Source organism: Mercenaria mercenaria, chromosome 8 (genome assembly GCF_021730395.1).
Source record: "Mercenaria mercenaria strain notata chromosome 8, MADL_Memer_1, whole genome shotgun sequence".
NCBI lineage: Eukaryota > Metazoa > Mollusca > Bivalvia > Venerida > Veneridae > Mercenaria > Mercenaria mercenaria.
The window spans coordinates 75,631,776-75,645,342 of record NC_069368.1 but is presented as its reverse complement, the minus strand read 5'-3'; the positions used below and the strand labels follow the sequence as shown (position 1 = coordinate 75,645,342).

General features: G+C 33.1%; 1 protein-coding gene across 2 annotated transcripts in view; it reads right to left on the bottom strand.

The window, feature by feature from the left end:
• LOC123566039 (carbohydrate sulfotransferase 1-like) overlaps positions 1 to 13,000 on the bottom strand; it is a 46,114-nt gene extending 33,114 nt beyond the window's left edge. The window contains exon 1 of one of the 2 annotated variants that reach the window (XM_045359861.2): positions 12,553 to 13,000. In XM_045359861.2, the coding sequence (XP_045215796.2) occupies positions 12,553 to 12,706 (154 nt within the window). In that variant the 5' untranslated portion in view covers positions 12,707 to 13,000. The remainder of the gene's footprint in view (positions 1 to 12,552) is intronic. The other variant, XM_045359862.2, reaches the window with a different exon arrangement.
• Positions 13,001 to 13,567: the final 567 nt, after the last annotated feature.

Sequence of the window (13,567 nt, the reverse complement as noted above, 5' to 3'; positions counted from 1 at the left end):
TTGGCTTTGGCTTTTACAGCAAATGTGTTTCCTCTTAGAACATTCAGATTTCACTGCTTAAATGTTCTTTTCTTTATTTCACAGAAGAACGGAAGACGTATGCAGAAATATTTGGCATTGAAACAATAGTGTAAACAGAGGACAATGAATCTTATCATACCAAATGCTTCACGTGACAATATTGTAGAGATTCAGAACGTCGATACTCTACAAAAAAAGAGAAACGATGAAAAGTAGGCTAAGACGGAGAAAAGGTGGTATTTTATACCCAAACGAAAAACTGGTGGTAAGATGTGTATGAATCCAAGCAGAAACAGCAAAAGTGATAAAACATTGGAAATGATAAACACTGTTGCATATTTGTTGGTATCTTTATAGTTGCATCATTTTAAAAGTTTAAAAAACATAGACATATAAGGTGTTTTCGTCCCGTTGGTCTTCCAAGGGATCTTGTCTTTAAAATCTAGCTGAAAATATGCTAAGATAGAATTTTATAATAACTTTTAAATTTAGCTGCGTTTGGTTTGGACTTAGTCATGTCCTGGTACAAGTTGTTACGTCTGACTCTATACAGCAGGCTAGGCAACTCCACTCCATATTTTATCAAGAAGGCCTAAGGCCTACCTATTTCTCTTTGCATTTTATCGCTTTCTTCGAACACCAAGTCGGATGACGTATTCCTGAAAAAGATTTCTTAGGCCAGTAGTGATCTGTAATTGCGCGCAACTTTTAAGCAACATTGCGTATAAAGCAAAATGTACGAACTCAATGGGATATAACTATATTCAGAACAGTTGACTTTCCCATACGTGAGATCCGCTAGGATACAAGTTCGCATTATAAATTATTATATAGTAGAGAGAATTTATACGAACTAAATCACCACCACAATATACCAGACCAATTACGGCAAAGCGCCTAGCAGTACAAACGAACACGCACATGCCACAGCAAGTCCACTAACCCAATAATATTAGTTTCGACGCTTCTTTATATACGAGCCCGAATTGTACTACTCATTCGTACTGGTTCAACATTTGCATATATATACTCAAATCTTTGTTTTCATGTCTCACAAATCAGTAGTGACTTTTTAGTCTTTATAACTGATTGGGACCAGAGAGGCTATATTTTATCTCTCTGAAAGTTAACTGGATCTCGAGGATACATTGAATATATATATATAGATAAATTGCATTAAGGGATATAACTATATTCACAACAGTTGACTTTCCCATACGTGAGATCCGCTAGGATACAAGTTCGCATTATAAATTATTATATAGTAGAGAGAATTTATACGAACTAAATCACCACCACAATATACCAGACCAATTACGGCAAAGCGCCTAGCAGTAAAAACGAACACGCACATGCCACAGCAAGTCCACTAACCCAATAAGATTAGTTTCATATATATATATGTGTGTGTGTGTGTGTATGTGTGTGTGTGTGTGTGTGTGTGTGTGTGTGTGTGTGTGTGTGTGCGTGTATGTGTGTGTGTGTGCGTATCATTACTTTGAAACATCTAGATTGCTTGACTTTATCTTTGACGAGCAGGCCGGATGCATTTTCTGACCTCTCCCTCTTTGGCTCAGGGGTTATTAAATGCAGTATTCAGCATGCACAGACCTTTCGCAGGTTTAGCCTTTCTTTTTAAAATAAAAAAACACTGATGAATTAAAGACAAACATTTCTCCTATCTTTTCCACTGTTAATCTTTCTCGATTATTACTTTCACAACATATATGTCTTTGTTAGACACAGCAGTCAGAGTCCGCCCAGGACGGGCCTCATCTTTTGGTGCTGCTTCTTCATTTTTAAGAGAGATGCCAATCGGGCAATAGTACTGTATGACAGCACACTGTCCCCTTACTTTGTCAAAGTCGGCTTTAATTTAAGATGCGCCAATGCCAAGCAGTCCACGTATCTTATATGCGTCCTCTGCTTTTCGCAAGACTTGCAGCTAGATTATTTTCAGGCAGTTTGATATACCACTACTAATTAAATGTGCTTTTGAATATGATTTTATTTGTAATTACCGGTCATATGGACAGACATGTCAATAATCTGTCAATTGAAATGCCACACTTGTTGGCTTACGATAAATTGAGAAACTACTGGACTGTTGCCACTACTTGTCACTACTTTTCAGGTACTTCTTGTATCTTACCTTCAACCAAAACTTTATTATAAGAAGTCAATGAGGCAACACATGTCATCAGACCCTATCCACAAAAAAAAAATAAAAATAAAAAACAGAATCGTCAATCTGTTTTACATAGGTACCTCAATACACTATCCAGTAAGCTATAGACTCACAGTCGAACTTTATACCACAAGATCAGCAACAACGTCATCAATAACAACAGTAGTTACTGTCTCCTAGGTGGACTATGAATTTTATTAATGTTATGTTTTCATATTTATTGGGAAGCCCTACATCTCTGCTCCTCGGATGTCCCTATATTGCCCCTTAAATTACTATGGTACAGTGTGAGTTGTGATATGGTACCCATACTTAGAATCATATAAAGTACTGATACTGGTGCCTACTACTATGGTTAGCTATCCTACTTATAACAAGGGTCACAAAATTATATACATTTTTGTAGCTGATTTATTTGATAGAATTATCATATTTTAATTGAAACAAATTACTTTTTTATAGTAATTTATCTCATGGACATATATCCCGGAACAGCTTTTCAGCTCTGACTACCAATGAAAGCTGAACGTTTTCTCAAGGTTTGAGATTGTTTCGCATCCATAACATTTCGCAGAAACAAAGCGATCACAAAACGCGTAAATTTTAATAGGCGAACTAACATACGATGAAAGATTTTAGCGATTACGTTACCTGTCACATATACTTTTGGATGCAGATAAACAACATAAGTAATTATAATTTCTTTACATTTTTCGGAAATACATATTCTGCCTTTGGTCAAACGTTTTGATACTGATATCCAAGATGTTTCTTTCCATTTAGATTTAATGTTTATCAATTTTCCTCATAAATGATACATGCATAACAATATTGTCGCAGTCGCATACGCATACATACAGTTAATACTGGAAAATGTAATGATGTCAAGAGTTTTGGTAATATGTCTCTATACAGAGAAATCATATGTCTTTGTTCTATGAGATTGAATCACTATATCTGACTTTGTCATCTGTTTTACATAGGATTTCTAACCGGGAGAAATGTATTTATCGTATTTTTACGCTTGGGATTTCTGCATCAGTGGCAGTGCTGTAAACCCCGATTTTTTAGAAAAGAAATACGTTTGTAGGTCAACGTGCTATCTTGATTCTTATTTTGCTCGTGATGATTAAAAATCGATCACAGTTAACCCAATAGTTTTTGTCAGAATAATTTGTACGTTTGATATATTGATAACGTAACACATTAAGCACAGACAGTGCTTGACTCCCTTTCCATGCTATAATTATTGTTGAATTACTGTAAATAATAGAATTTGGGTCATTTGTAACTGGTTTGGATTCAGTATGTGGATAGCTGGATCCAAGCATCACACATTATGCCATATACAAAAGTTAAAGGGAACCAGATATTTGATAAAGCAAGTACTCGTTGTTAAACGCTATGCTTAAATTTGGACCAATCAGAAACAAGTTCTAAAAATAGCACGTCTGCTGAGGTATAAATAGGTTGATGGATGACAGAGAGGGCATTCGGTATCCAGCGATCGAAGAAAACACATAGAGGATTCAACTAATAATTTATCCCAGTACCTTGAGAAGGTGGTTATTGCAACTACCCTGCCAGGGCGGATAAATTATTAAAAAAGAAGACGTTTGAAGTTCATAGATTAAAGAAGAGTTGCAGAATTTCAACAATATTTCGAGCTTTAGGGCCGGCGCATAGGAGTTTTACCTTTATGGTAGTTGAGTGCTATAGACTAAAGCAAATATAGGCTGAGCATCGGAAACCTGAGACAGAGACCCAGAGTTTGGTAATCTACCAAAGAGTAGGAGAGTTCCAGCTTATAGACGGTTCAGCGTTATTGCCGAAGCATAGGCAGGGCATCGGGGATATACCTATATAGTAGTTGAATGCTACATGTGATAGCATATAGGCGCTGAGCATCCAGGAGTCAGGGCAATTATATAGAGTTGCAACTTCAACTAAGAAGACAGAAGCCGAGCATCTATACGATAGGACTGGTATGTTGTTGATACAAAGACATTGTCTGACGGGAACATTTAGTGATTTGCCTGATCACTGAAATTCTCGAGCTCACAATTGAAATCATTTCAGAATCATAGGTACACGAATTATTTAGGCAAGGTAGCCAAAGGAAAATTTTATATTCGAGATATTTGGTCTCTCCAGCTTTACGTTTAAACAAAGGACATTCTATTTCGTTTGTCAGGTAGTCTAAGACATAGTCACCCTAGGGATAGGACCAATTTCATTGTTGATGATACTAAAGGCGTAGGCACTTCCCGGGGTCATATAACTCGTATCCTGACCGTTTTAATCTCTTTCAAAATTCCCAGAATTTTACGAAAATTTACTTGAAAAATATCTAAATTAGTCCTTATTATCGGAGAAACAGATAAGAGAAATTTAAGGTATAAATAGCTTCCAAGACTCTGATAAGTTTCACTCTGTTATATTTACGTTTATCAAAAAAAGAATGAAACAAATTCACGGGGACGTTCTGCAGGGACACAAATATTTCTAATCCGTTTGTACGTGGGAAGACAATAGGGTTATGAGACAGTGCCAAACAGACGACATGAAACACAGATGTAAAGTGCGCGGTGTGTAACATGATTGACAGAGGAAGGTTTAACAACGAAATGGACGTACCAGAGCGAGACATGCGAATGCAGACATTACTAGGCATGAAGCCTGATATATAAGATAAGCTGTAGTCTGTGTGATAAAACTGTATACGTTTGTGAAACGTCAATATAACTAAAAGAGTGATTACGGGAACATGAAGCGGACATATGACTGAAACGCACAAAATCGATGGCAGAACATTTCAATATGCTTGTTCATAACATAGATGATGTCGGTGTTTCAATATAAGGGCACATGGAAGAGAAAAGTTGATACCACCAAAAAATTAATGAACTTGTGTTGATCCACGAACTGCAGACAGAGGCACCAAATGGACTAAACACGAAAGCAATACATTGGGTTCTGTGGAGATAATGCAAACTAAAACTATTAAGAGCTTAAGTAACTTTGACTTTTCTGGAGAGAAGATTGGTTTTAAATACGTTTCATATTAATTTTCTTTGCATGTCAATGCCAACCTTAAAAGAGCATGTTTCTTCATTTGTTTGATATAATACGTCCTTTCTGTCTGTCTTTAACATATATTTATTACATCCATATACATTTTGATCTTAATTTTACAGACCTTATAACGTGTGTTTCAATGTTAATACTGTTTTTGAATTTTTTCCCTTTATACGTTAATTTTACTTTTAGTTTGCAGTTTTAATTGTAGGTGATCCCATACTGTTAACAAAGTGCTTTTTGAGTACTTTCTTGATGGTTGAATGCAAAATTTTATCAATATGTTTTTTTTTGCCTTCATCTACTCTTTTTTTGTATATATAATTTTAGTATATATTTCTACATTTTTCTAAAGTTGATGTGTATTGATTGCTTTTTCTTTGTCATGACCTGTGTATATCAAATTGGAAGCTTTTCATACGATTGACATTCATCAGTATATTTTTATGTGTTCCAAATACTTTCCATTTAAGACGCAAACTTATATATTTTCATATTAACCAGATAACTATTGACATTCCCTGTAAATCGTTAATGTGTTTCAGTTTTTAGTGGGACTTGACAGTGATGTCATACAACGTTACGTTAGTTCCGTATTTGAATTTCATTTATGTTGCACTGAGAGAACGTCATGATGTAAAGAACTATTCGAGATTTGTGTTGTTTATAATGGCCTTAAGGTCAAAACGTTAATAAGACAGAGTGAAAACTATAAAGTATTTGAACAGTTGATACCCCATAGGGTGAAAACATTGTTTAAATGTTGATTTTTTTTAAATTATAACGTATTTAATCAAACTTTTTAAATTATCAAATGGACTTGATTAATTGTTCATTCTCAAGAGAAGTAACACTTATGGTGAACATGTCACTCTTGACTGAGCAGGTAATACATACAAGGGTCTCATCAAAGGCATCCGAATTCAAGTAGTGCGCCACCATCTTGGACTCATGCATATTCATTACAAATAGCCTCTTTGCCAATGTCTGTTTACGCATCTTCAAGTCAATCTTTAACGAAATACAGCTACGTAATAACAGACCTTCAAGAAACAATAACATAGGTTAAATCATATAACTCCTAAATTTAACTTGTACGAATATGCATCATCTGAAAATAGACTCCCGCAAAAATAAAATCTGCTATTGTTTTGCTTGGTTTTATTCTTTGCCTCCAAAGGATGTTTTTTACAAATTTCATTTAATATCAACTATATTATTTGACGTTAAGTATAACTATCAAAACATACTGCACCTAAAAAGTAGTTCGAGATTTTTTCGCTTGTTTACACTCTACGCACCGTCGCCGTTTTTACAACATTTCAATTACATCCCTTGATTTTATCCAGAATTGTACAATGCATTCTTTTCACTTTATTCAGCGATATAATTATTTCAAACTTTGTTTTTCTTGCCTTAAGGTAAGTAGTTTTATCAGAATCAAGCCGTATTTTTTTGTAAACATTAGATTGTAACTACCGGCTCGTATATAACCCCTTTTTTCCAGTTAAGTTTAATGGTCCCAGAGTGTATTATGTCGTTCTGGAGTTGGATGCATCAATCATGCGATGCAATTAAATGTGTTTGGCAGCACTTTTCTGTCCATGTATTGCTATGTAAAACTTTAAGTATGACAAAGAGGCTAACACACGGCCAATTTTCGATCTTTGCCACTAGGGAATGGTTTGACAGAGGATTCCCGATGTTTTGATAGAATGATGGTCTTTATGATTTATTGTCCGCTTATATAACATTTAGGTAGAAGGTGTTTAATTATTATAATAAGTTAGATATATGTTTATTTGAAATAACTTTAGATGTTTTAAATAGATAAGACTGCGCGTAAACTAACAAAACAAATTTATAAAACTTGTTTTAATTTATTAAACATCTGTAATAGGATGCTAAAACAGATCCCTTAAAAAGAATATTTAATATGCGCTAGAAGGAACCATTTGGTACGCTAAATCTTGTAATTCATTTATAAAACACACATATATTTCATTTGAATACTAGTATGTGTGATTTCGAAGCTATGGAAATTATTACTTATTAGCACGATCAATTCGTAAATACTTCAGTAAATGTAAAAAACACCAAATTTGGCTCAAATTTAATCAAAACATGAGACATATTTTTATGAGGCCCATTTGATATCTTTCAAAATGGCCGAAATACGGTCGCCAAAACTCCCATACATTCGTACACAAGAAACAATTAAAGATAAAAAACATAAGATAAAATATATCTTATATTGGAATCAAAAGCACAGAATGACAATTTAAATGCTGTTGATCTCTTTTTGTTTCCATGGCCACGGCTAAAAGTTGGCTTATTAAATTCTGTTTATGTTCATCATAGCGAAAACTTTATCATTTGTTTCACATTGAAAAGGGTCTTTTTTTATGTTTTACTATATGTTATTTGTATTACATGTATAATACTTGTAATCCCTCCACAACAGCCGGAGGGATCTTATGGGTTTGCCCCGCATTCCTATCAATATGTCAGCCATACGAAGTGATGTACTGCGGTGGCTTTTAAAGTACAACATATTTTGTCATGAAACGTAGTACATGGATAACGTTATTCAAATTGATGGCTCTGGCTATAAATGTTGTTGTTATGTAAAAAGAACAGTTCAAGAATATGACAAAATGTGCCTTTCTGCAATTTCTTTGAAACTAGAAGTGACTGGCGTAAAAACTAATGTAAAAGTAAAGCACATGTCATTTATTCACTGAGAAATGCTTTTTAACCTATTTACGATTGTTGTAAAGTTCTACCTACGACTGTGGCCATTGCAAACATTCTTGATAAGCCAGTCATCATTGTTTACTTAATTACAGCCCACATAATATTTTCCGATTTGTATTTCTGCTTAAAAGCAAACTGTGTCGAAGGGAGACAACTTTTTTTTTCAATTTTTGTTAGACGTACAGTATTTTTGATCACAATTATGATGGCATTTATTCAAACAGGTGATTTTAACTTATTTTATTGTTGCCGGTATCATAGACATAAAACTGAGTTCAGACAAGACCTTTTACTGTAGTTATAAACTCATGTTTTTTTCTCTTCTGATTAGAGATTGACTGAATAATAATTTTACAGATGTAGTTGTAAAAGAACATTATTTTGGGAAGGCCAGAATTGTCCACCGTCATAATTAGAATAACTTTCAAAACTTTCATGTTGTAGGAAAAAGCGGTTTTCTAGGTTGAGATGTGTCTTTGAAAGGTTAATTGTCATAATAGAAGAACAGTGTATGTCCATGCATTTTTATGTTTGTATGTTTTAGAGGCAGATTGTCGTCTTCTTTTTAGATGTAATGATAATTTTGCCATTTCCAGCACATATAAGCAAGTTGTAGGAAGAAAACACGATTAAGTTATTTTTTATCAATAGATTGCCAATGCATGCAAATTTGCAAAGCACGATATCCATTTTTTAGGTTATTTACGGTTTCGCTAGAACTACAGAACGTATGCTTTGGTTACAAAGCAGAAGATGGAAGCATTTTTGCCGGGACTGTAAAGTCAGACAAATTTCTATTGAGTTCAGACCTTTTCAGACTTTGAAGCATCACAGCTTCATCAGAATATTCTATACTCTACGTTTTTGAATGTTTCAATCCATCTGAATTGAAACTTTGTATACATCATCTATCTGAAATTTACAGGCACACATTTGCTGTTAATTGATGTCCAAATTATTTTTTCTGGAGTTAGAACTTTGTTGCGGACATAATGTATCGTTTTATATAGAATTTCAGGGGCATTTCAAATGAAATATTGACATAGGTGTTGTTAGTTATGATGATTGTTGATACGTATATATTGTATTACACATTATACTTATAATAAATATATGTTATCTTTGATCTGAAAGTATTGTTGAAAACGGTAAAAAATCATTATTTTGCATTTAAAATTTCAATTACAAAATTACTATAATACTTTTCTCCTTTGTATCTGTATTTTATAAGTATTTCCTCGTATATGCATGTGGATACAGTCAAAAATCATTTACAATTACTATTTGATTTATTTATAGTTGAAATGCTCTTTATATTTAAGTTTTTATTGTACAAAATATAAATATGAATTACGACCAGTCAAAACGCATATTCTACATCGCTTGTAAAATTATTCTTTCAATATGTCAGTCGTTAAATAATCAAATTTCATTAAAACTGGTTCGACTTTAATTCATCATCATAGTTTTTATTTTCTGCTTCGATTCTCATTTGCATATGTCATTTAATTCTTGACAATATTTGTTACTACATCAATCATAACCATAAATCAAAAGAAAGATAATACCTTTAAAGTATCTTGAGATACAGTTATCAATTCTGAGATTGCATTGCCAATGAGCAACAGAAAGTTGAAACAACTGTGTTGGAAGTCAAAGCTACGCCGGATGACGAAAAAAGCCGAAACGTAATAAGTGAAAGACAATGGTAAAATCGAACTACACACATAAAAGCCGAAACAATGATAATGAAAATCAAACTACAAAAATGAAGTCTAATCGACACTAATGAAAACAAAAATGCTGAAATAGAATCAATGATGATAAATGTTTAAAGCTGGATAGCATTTTTTATCCCTGTGGTTGCGTGCTTTTACCATTATCGTGATTACGACTTACACTTTCATGGTAATGACTTTTGGCTTTCCACAACTTAGTTTCCAGTTTAAATCATAGCATTTCTGCTTTTCACCACCATGATTTCGATGTTTGGTGAGAGAAATGGAATTAAAACAGTCCAAAAGAAACACCATGACATTATAATATCATATAGATAAAGCGATTTTTCTGATCAAGTATGAACCTTTGCATTGTATTGAACCTGGAATAAACGTCGAGTTTCGTACCTTTTGTAGTATCTGTTCATATGTATGGCTGTATTAATAACTTTATTAATGTATGGCATTAGGAACTTACAAAAGCAATCTTAGACGCTTATTCAAATGTATCAGTCATTAAGCTCGGGTTTCTTTCAACAGAGAGCTTAAGAACTTTACTGTAACTAAAAAAGACAAATTTCATGAATTGATTTAATTCTCTTCTTGAAGTAATAACAGAAAATAGATGGTATATCCACATGGAAATTGCATATTTATATTTAATAATAATAATAACAATAATAATGATAAGAATAATTAAAACAGTAAAAGCAACGACAACAATAATAATAACTTTTAAACAACTTAATTTAAGCTAAATTTCATATTATTGCGAATACCACGGCTTAAAGCCTTAAATGGTTTTAAAAAAAAATTGTTAATTGTGTCATTACAGAAAATTTTTGAAGAAAAGAAAGAAATACATTAGACAACCCTACCCATAAAGCCTGTACCAACAATTACGTTTAATTAATAAAAACTTGAAAATATAAATGTTGAAATGAAAAACATTTTACAAAAAATGAAATTTATCACCTGCTGCTTTTGTATATGAAACAGTAATTGTTATGAAAAATAAAACACTTCGAATTTCGCATATACAAAGAGGAAAAGCTCTAATTTATTCAACAGTACTGATGTGGGTTTTACTTGACTTTGGCTCCTAAGGCAAGTTATTACTAAAGCTTTCAAAATTACATATTATTTCACTAACAATAATGCTTATTAAAACTACTTTGATACTAACTAAAACTTTTTTTCTTTTGTTGATAGCTTACATATTAACTTTTTAACCTTTTCTTTTCTGGCATATTGGATAATTGTTTTAATAAATGTAAAATGGTTGGTGTCGCACATTTTTTTCGTATTATTTTTCCTTTGAATTTTTAAATTTACATCTCAGATAATGATTATTAAATCAACTGTGATGTTGCCTTAAACTAAATTCATTTGTTAATAGCAGGCATGCTAACTCAGATAATGGATAGTGTAAACTATCATCCAAAATATGTATATGGAAAAAATCATGTAATATTTGATATTATAAACTTTCCTAATAACGTTGTATTTTCTTTTCTTTCGATATAAGACTACGGTTAGATTATACGTGTCAAAACTGCTTACAATCATTCTATACAATATAAGAGGACGCTAAGACAACCAATTTTACTCAATATTAATTCATGAATGTTCTCTATGATTCAAATTTGTTAATGAATTAATGTACATAACAGGCTAAAAAAAAAACAAAGACAAATATCAAACAGGGAATGCCACGTACCAAAATCGCAGCCTCCCAAAGACGAAACCTACAGCACGCAGACGTGCACACCACACACACACACACACACACACACACACACACACACACACACGTGCACATACACAAAGCCAACACACGAGGACAAAACGAACAAACAAAGGAACACACACACACATACACGCGCACACATACAAAGCCAACACAAGAGGACAATACGAACAAACAATGGACACAGTGGGGCACCGCCTTGGAACGGTCAGTGGCAAAAACACCACTGGGGAGCTTAAACCGGTGTATGGTGCGCACCCAACCTCACTCTTACCCCCACCGTGTTCCAAAGACACGGAACAGTGTAAATAAAAGTAATCCCCTCCAGGTGAATCTCTAACATATGTAATGGAAACGAAAAGGCATGGCAAGTAAAACACAAAAATGCTCGTGTATAAAAATCTAAAAAGCAAACCTTTAGAAGTCATTTTTAAAGAACCGTTGAATAATTTACTTGTACCAAATAAAACTCTATATATCTGTAGGTTCATGCTTCTTCCTTAAAATTCTATTATAGTGTAACACCAAAGATATTGTTGAAACAATGTGTGGATCTGAACATTTTGAACATTGTTTTAAATAACTCATACAAGGTCATTTTCTTATCAAATCAGTTGGTGATTGAAACGTTTTGTCGACAGTAATTGAATTAATAAATAAATAATTGTTTGAACTATTTATTCTTTTCATGATTAAAAGGATGAATGAATGAACGAACGAAACAACGAAAAACGAACAACGAACGAACGTCCGGCTATTTTGTTTCATAGTTATATTGAGAAGAATTCAGAATTTTGCCATGCAAAATGTCTGACGTTTCCAAGTTCTTTAAACAATTCATTAAATTTATAGACGGACCTACGATCTAAATTTTCATTTAGGTCAACATAGATAATATGAAGCAACTTGTGTATCCGATGCATTAAAATGTAATTAAAGATTTCATTATGAAACAAAAAAGAATTGGATGTGTTCTTCACATTGAAAAAAATCAATTTACTAAAATTATTAAACTTATTCTAAAATAAATTAGTACTTACCATCAACACCCGAAACTTTGTCTTGAAAGTCTTCAACTTTTATGGTCAAAACATATACGCAGATTTTATGATTGCCAACAAACAATGCAACACGTTGTAATCGCATCATGGTAAATAAGCATAGCCGTACCTTTCTAACTGTGTGGTATATCATAACAGGACGGATCGATTCACGGCATAGGGTATATTTGATGTATGCCCACTATCCTTGAATTTAATAAGTACGCGTAAATAATATTATTGATGCAGCAAATCTGTTTTGTAAATATTAGATATAAAATTTATTTTACAACAGCTTGGAAACATCAGAATTATTCCTGTTATAACAAAGTATGTTTATGAACACGTGCAAAGTTATAAATACATGCTATTTCTACCATCACTTAAACTACATGCTCGATTTTTTAGAGACGACTTTATCATATACACAAACTGATAATAAGTTCGGCAACTGGGAGTTTATTTCATTATTTGATATTCGCAACTCATAGAGGTACAATCATTTTGTTTGTGACTTCATGCTGAACGCCCTGCTGTATCTCACTCCAGATGACTGCGGAAAGAGAACCATAACTAGTGGCGATTTCTCTCTAACAATATAGAAATTGGAAAAGAAGTTAGTGATGACATATACCAAAGAGTTAGACAATGTCTGAAGGCAACAAAAAGGCTTGTCGCCAGTTTCGGTTTGCGACTTGACCGATGCATTTAAATTTGAAAATACAGTTGAAACTCGATATTACGGTTATCTCCAAAATATTTTCTTGAAAATCTTGTCCGAAAGCACGTTCAACAAAATATTATTTTAAATCGAATATCGATTATATCAAAGCGAAACGCTTTATTCCTTCTTGGACTTTGAGATACTTAGTTTCTTATTATTCTTATTTTTTCTTTAAATAAACATGCATTACACCAGGTTCAGCTTACAATGATAATCAAGCATGTAGTGTGTTAATTGCGTGTTAAAACGGTAAAAATCACAGACCTCGAGTACCCTATAGGTCTTAGTTGT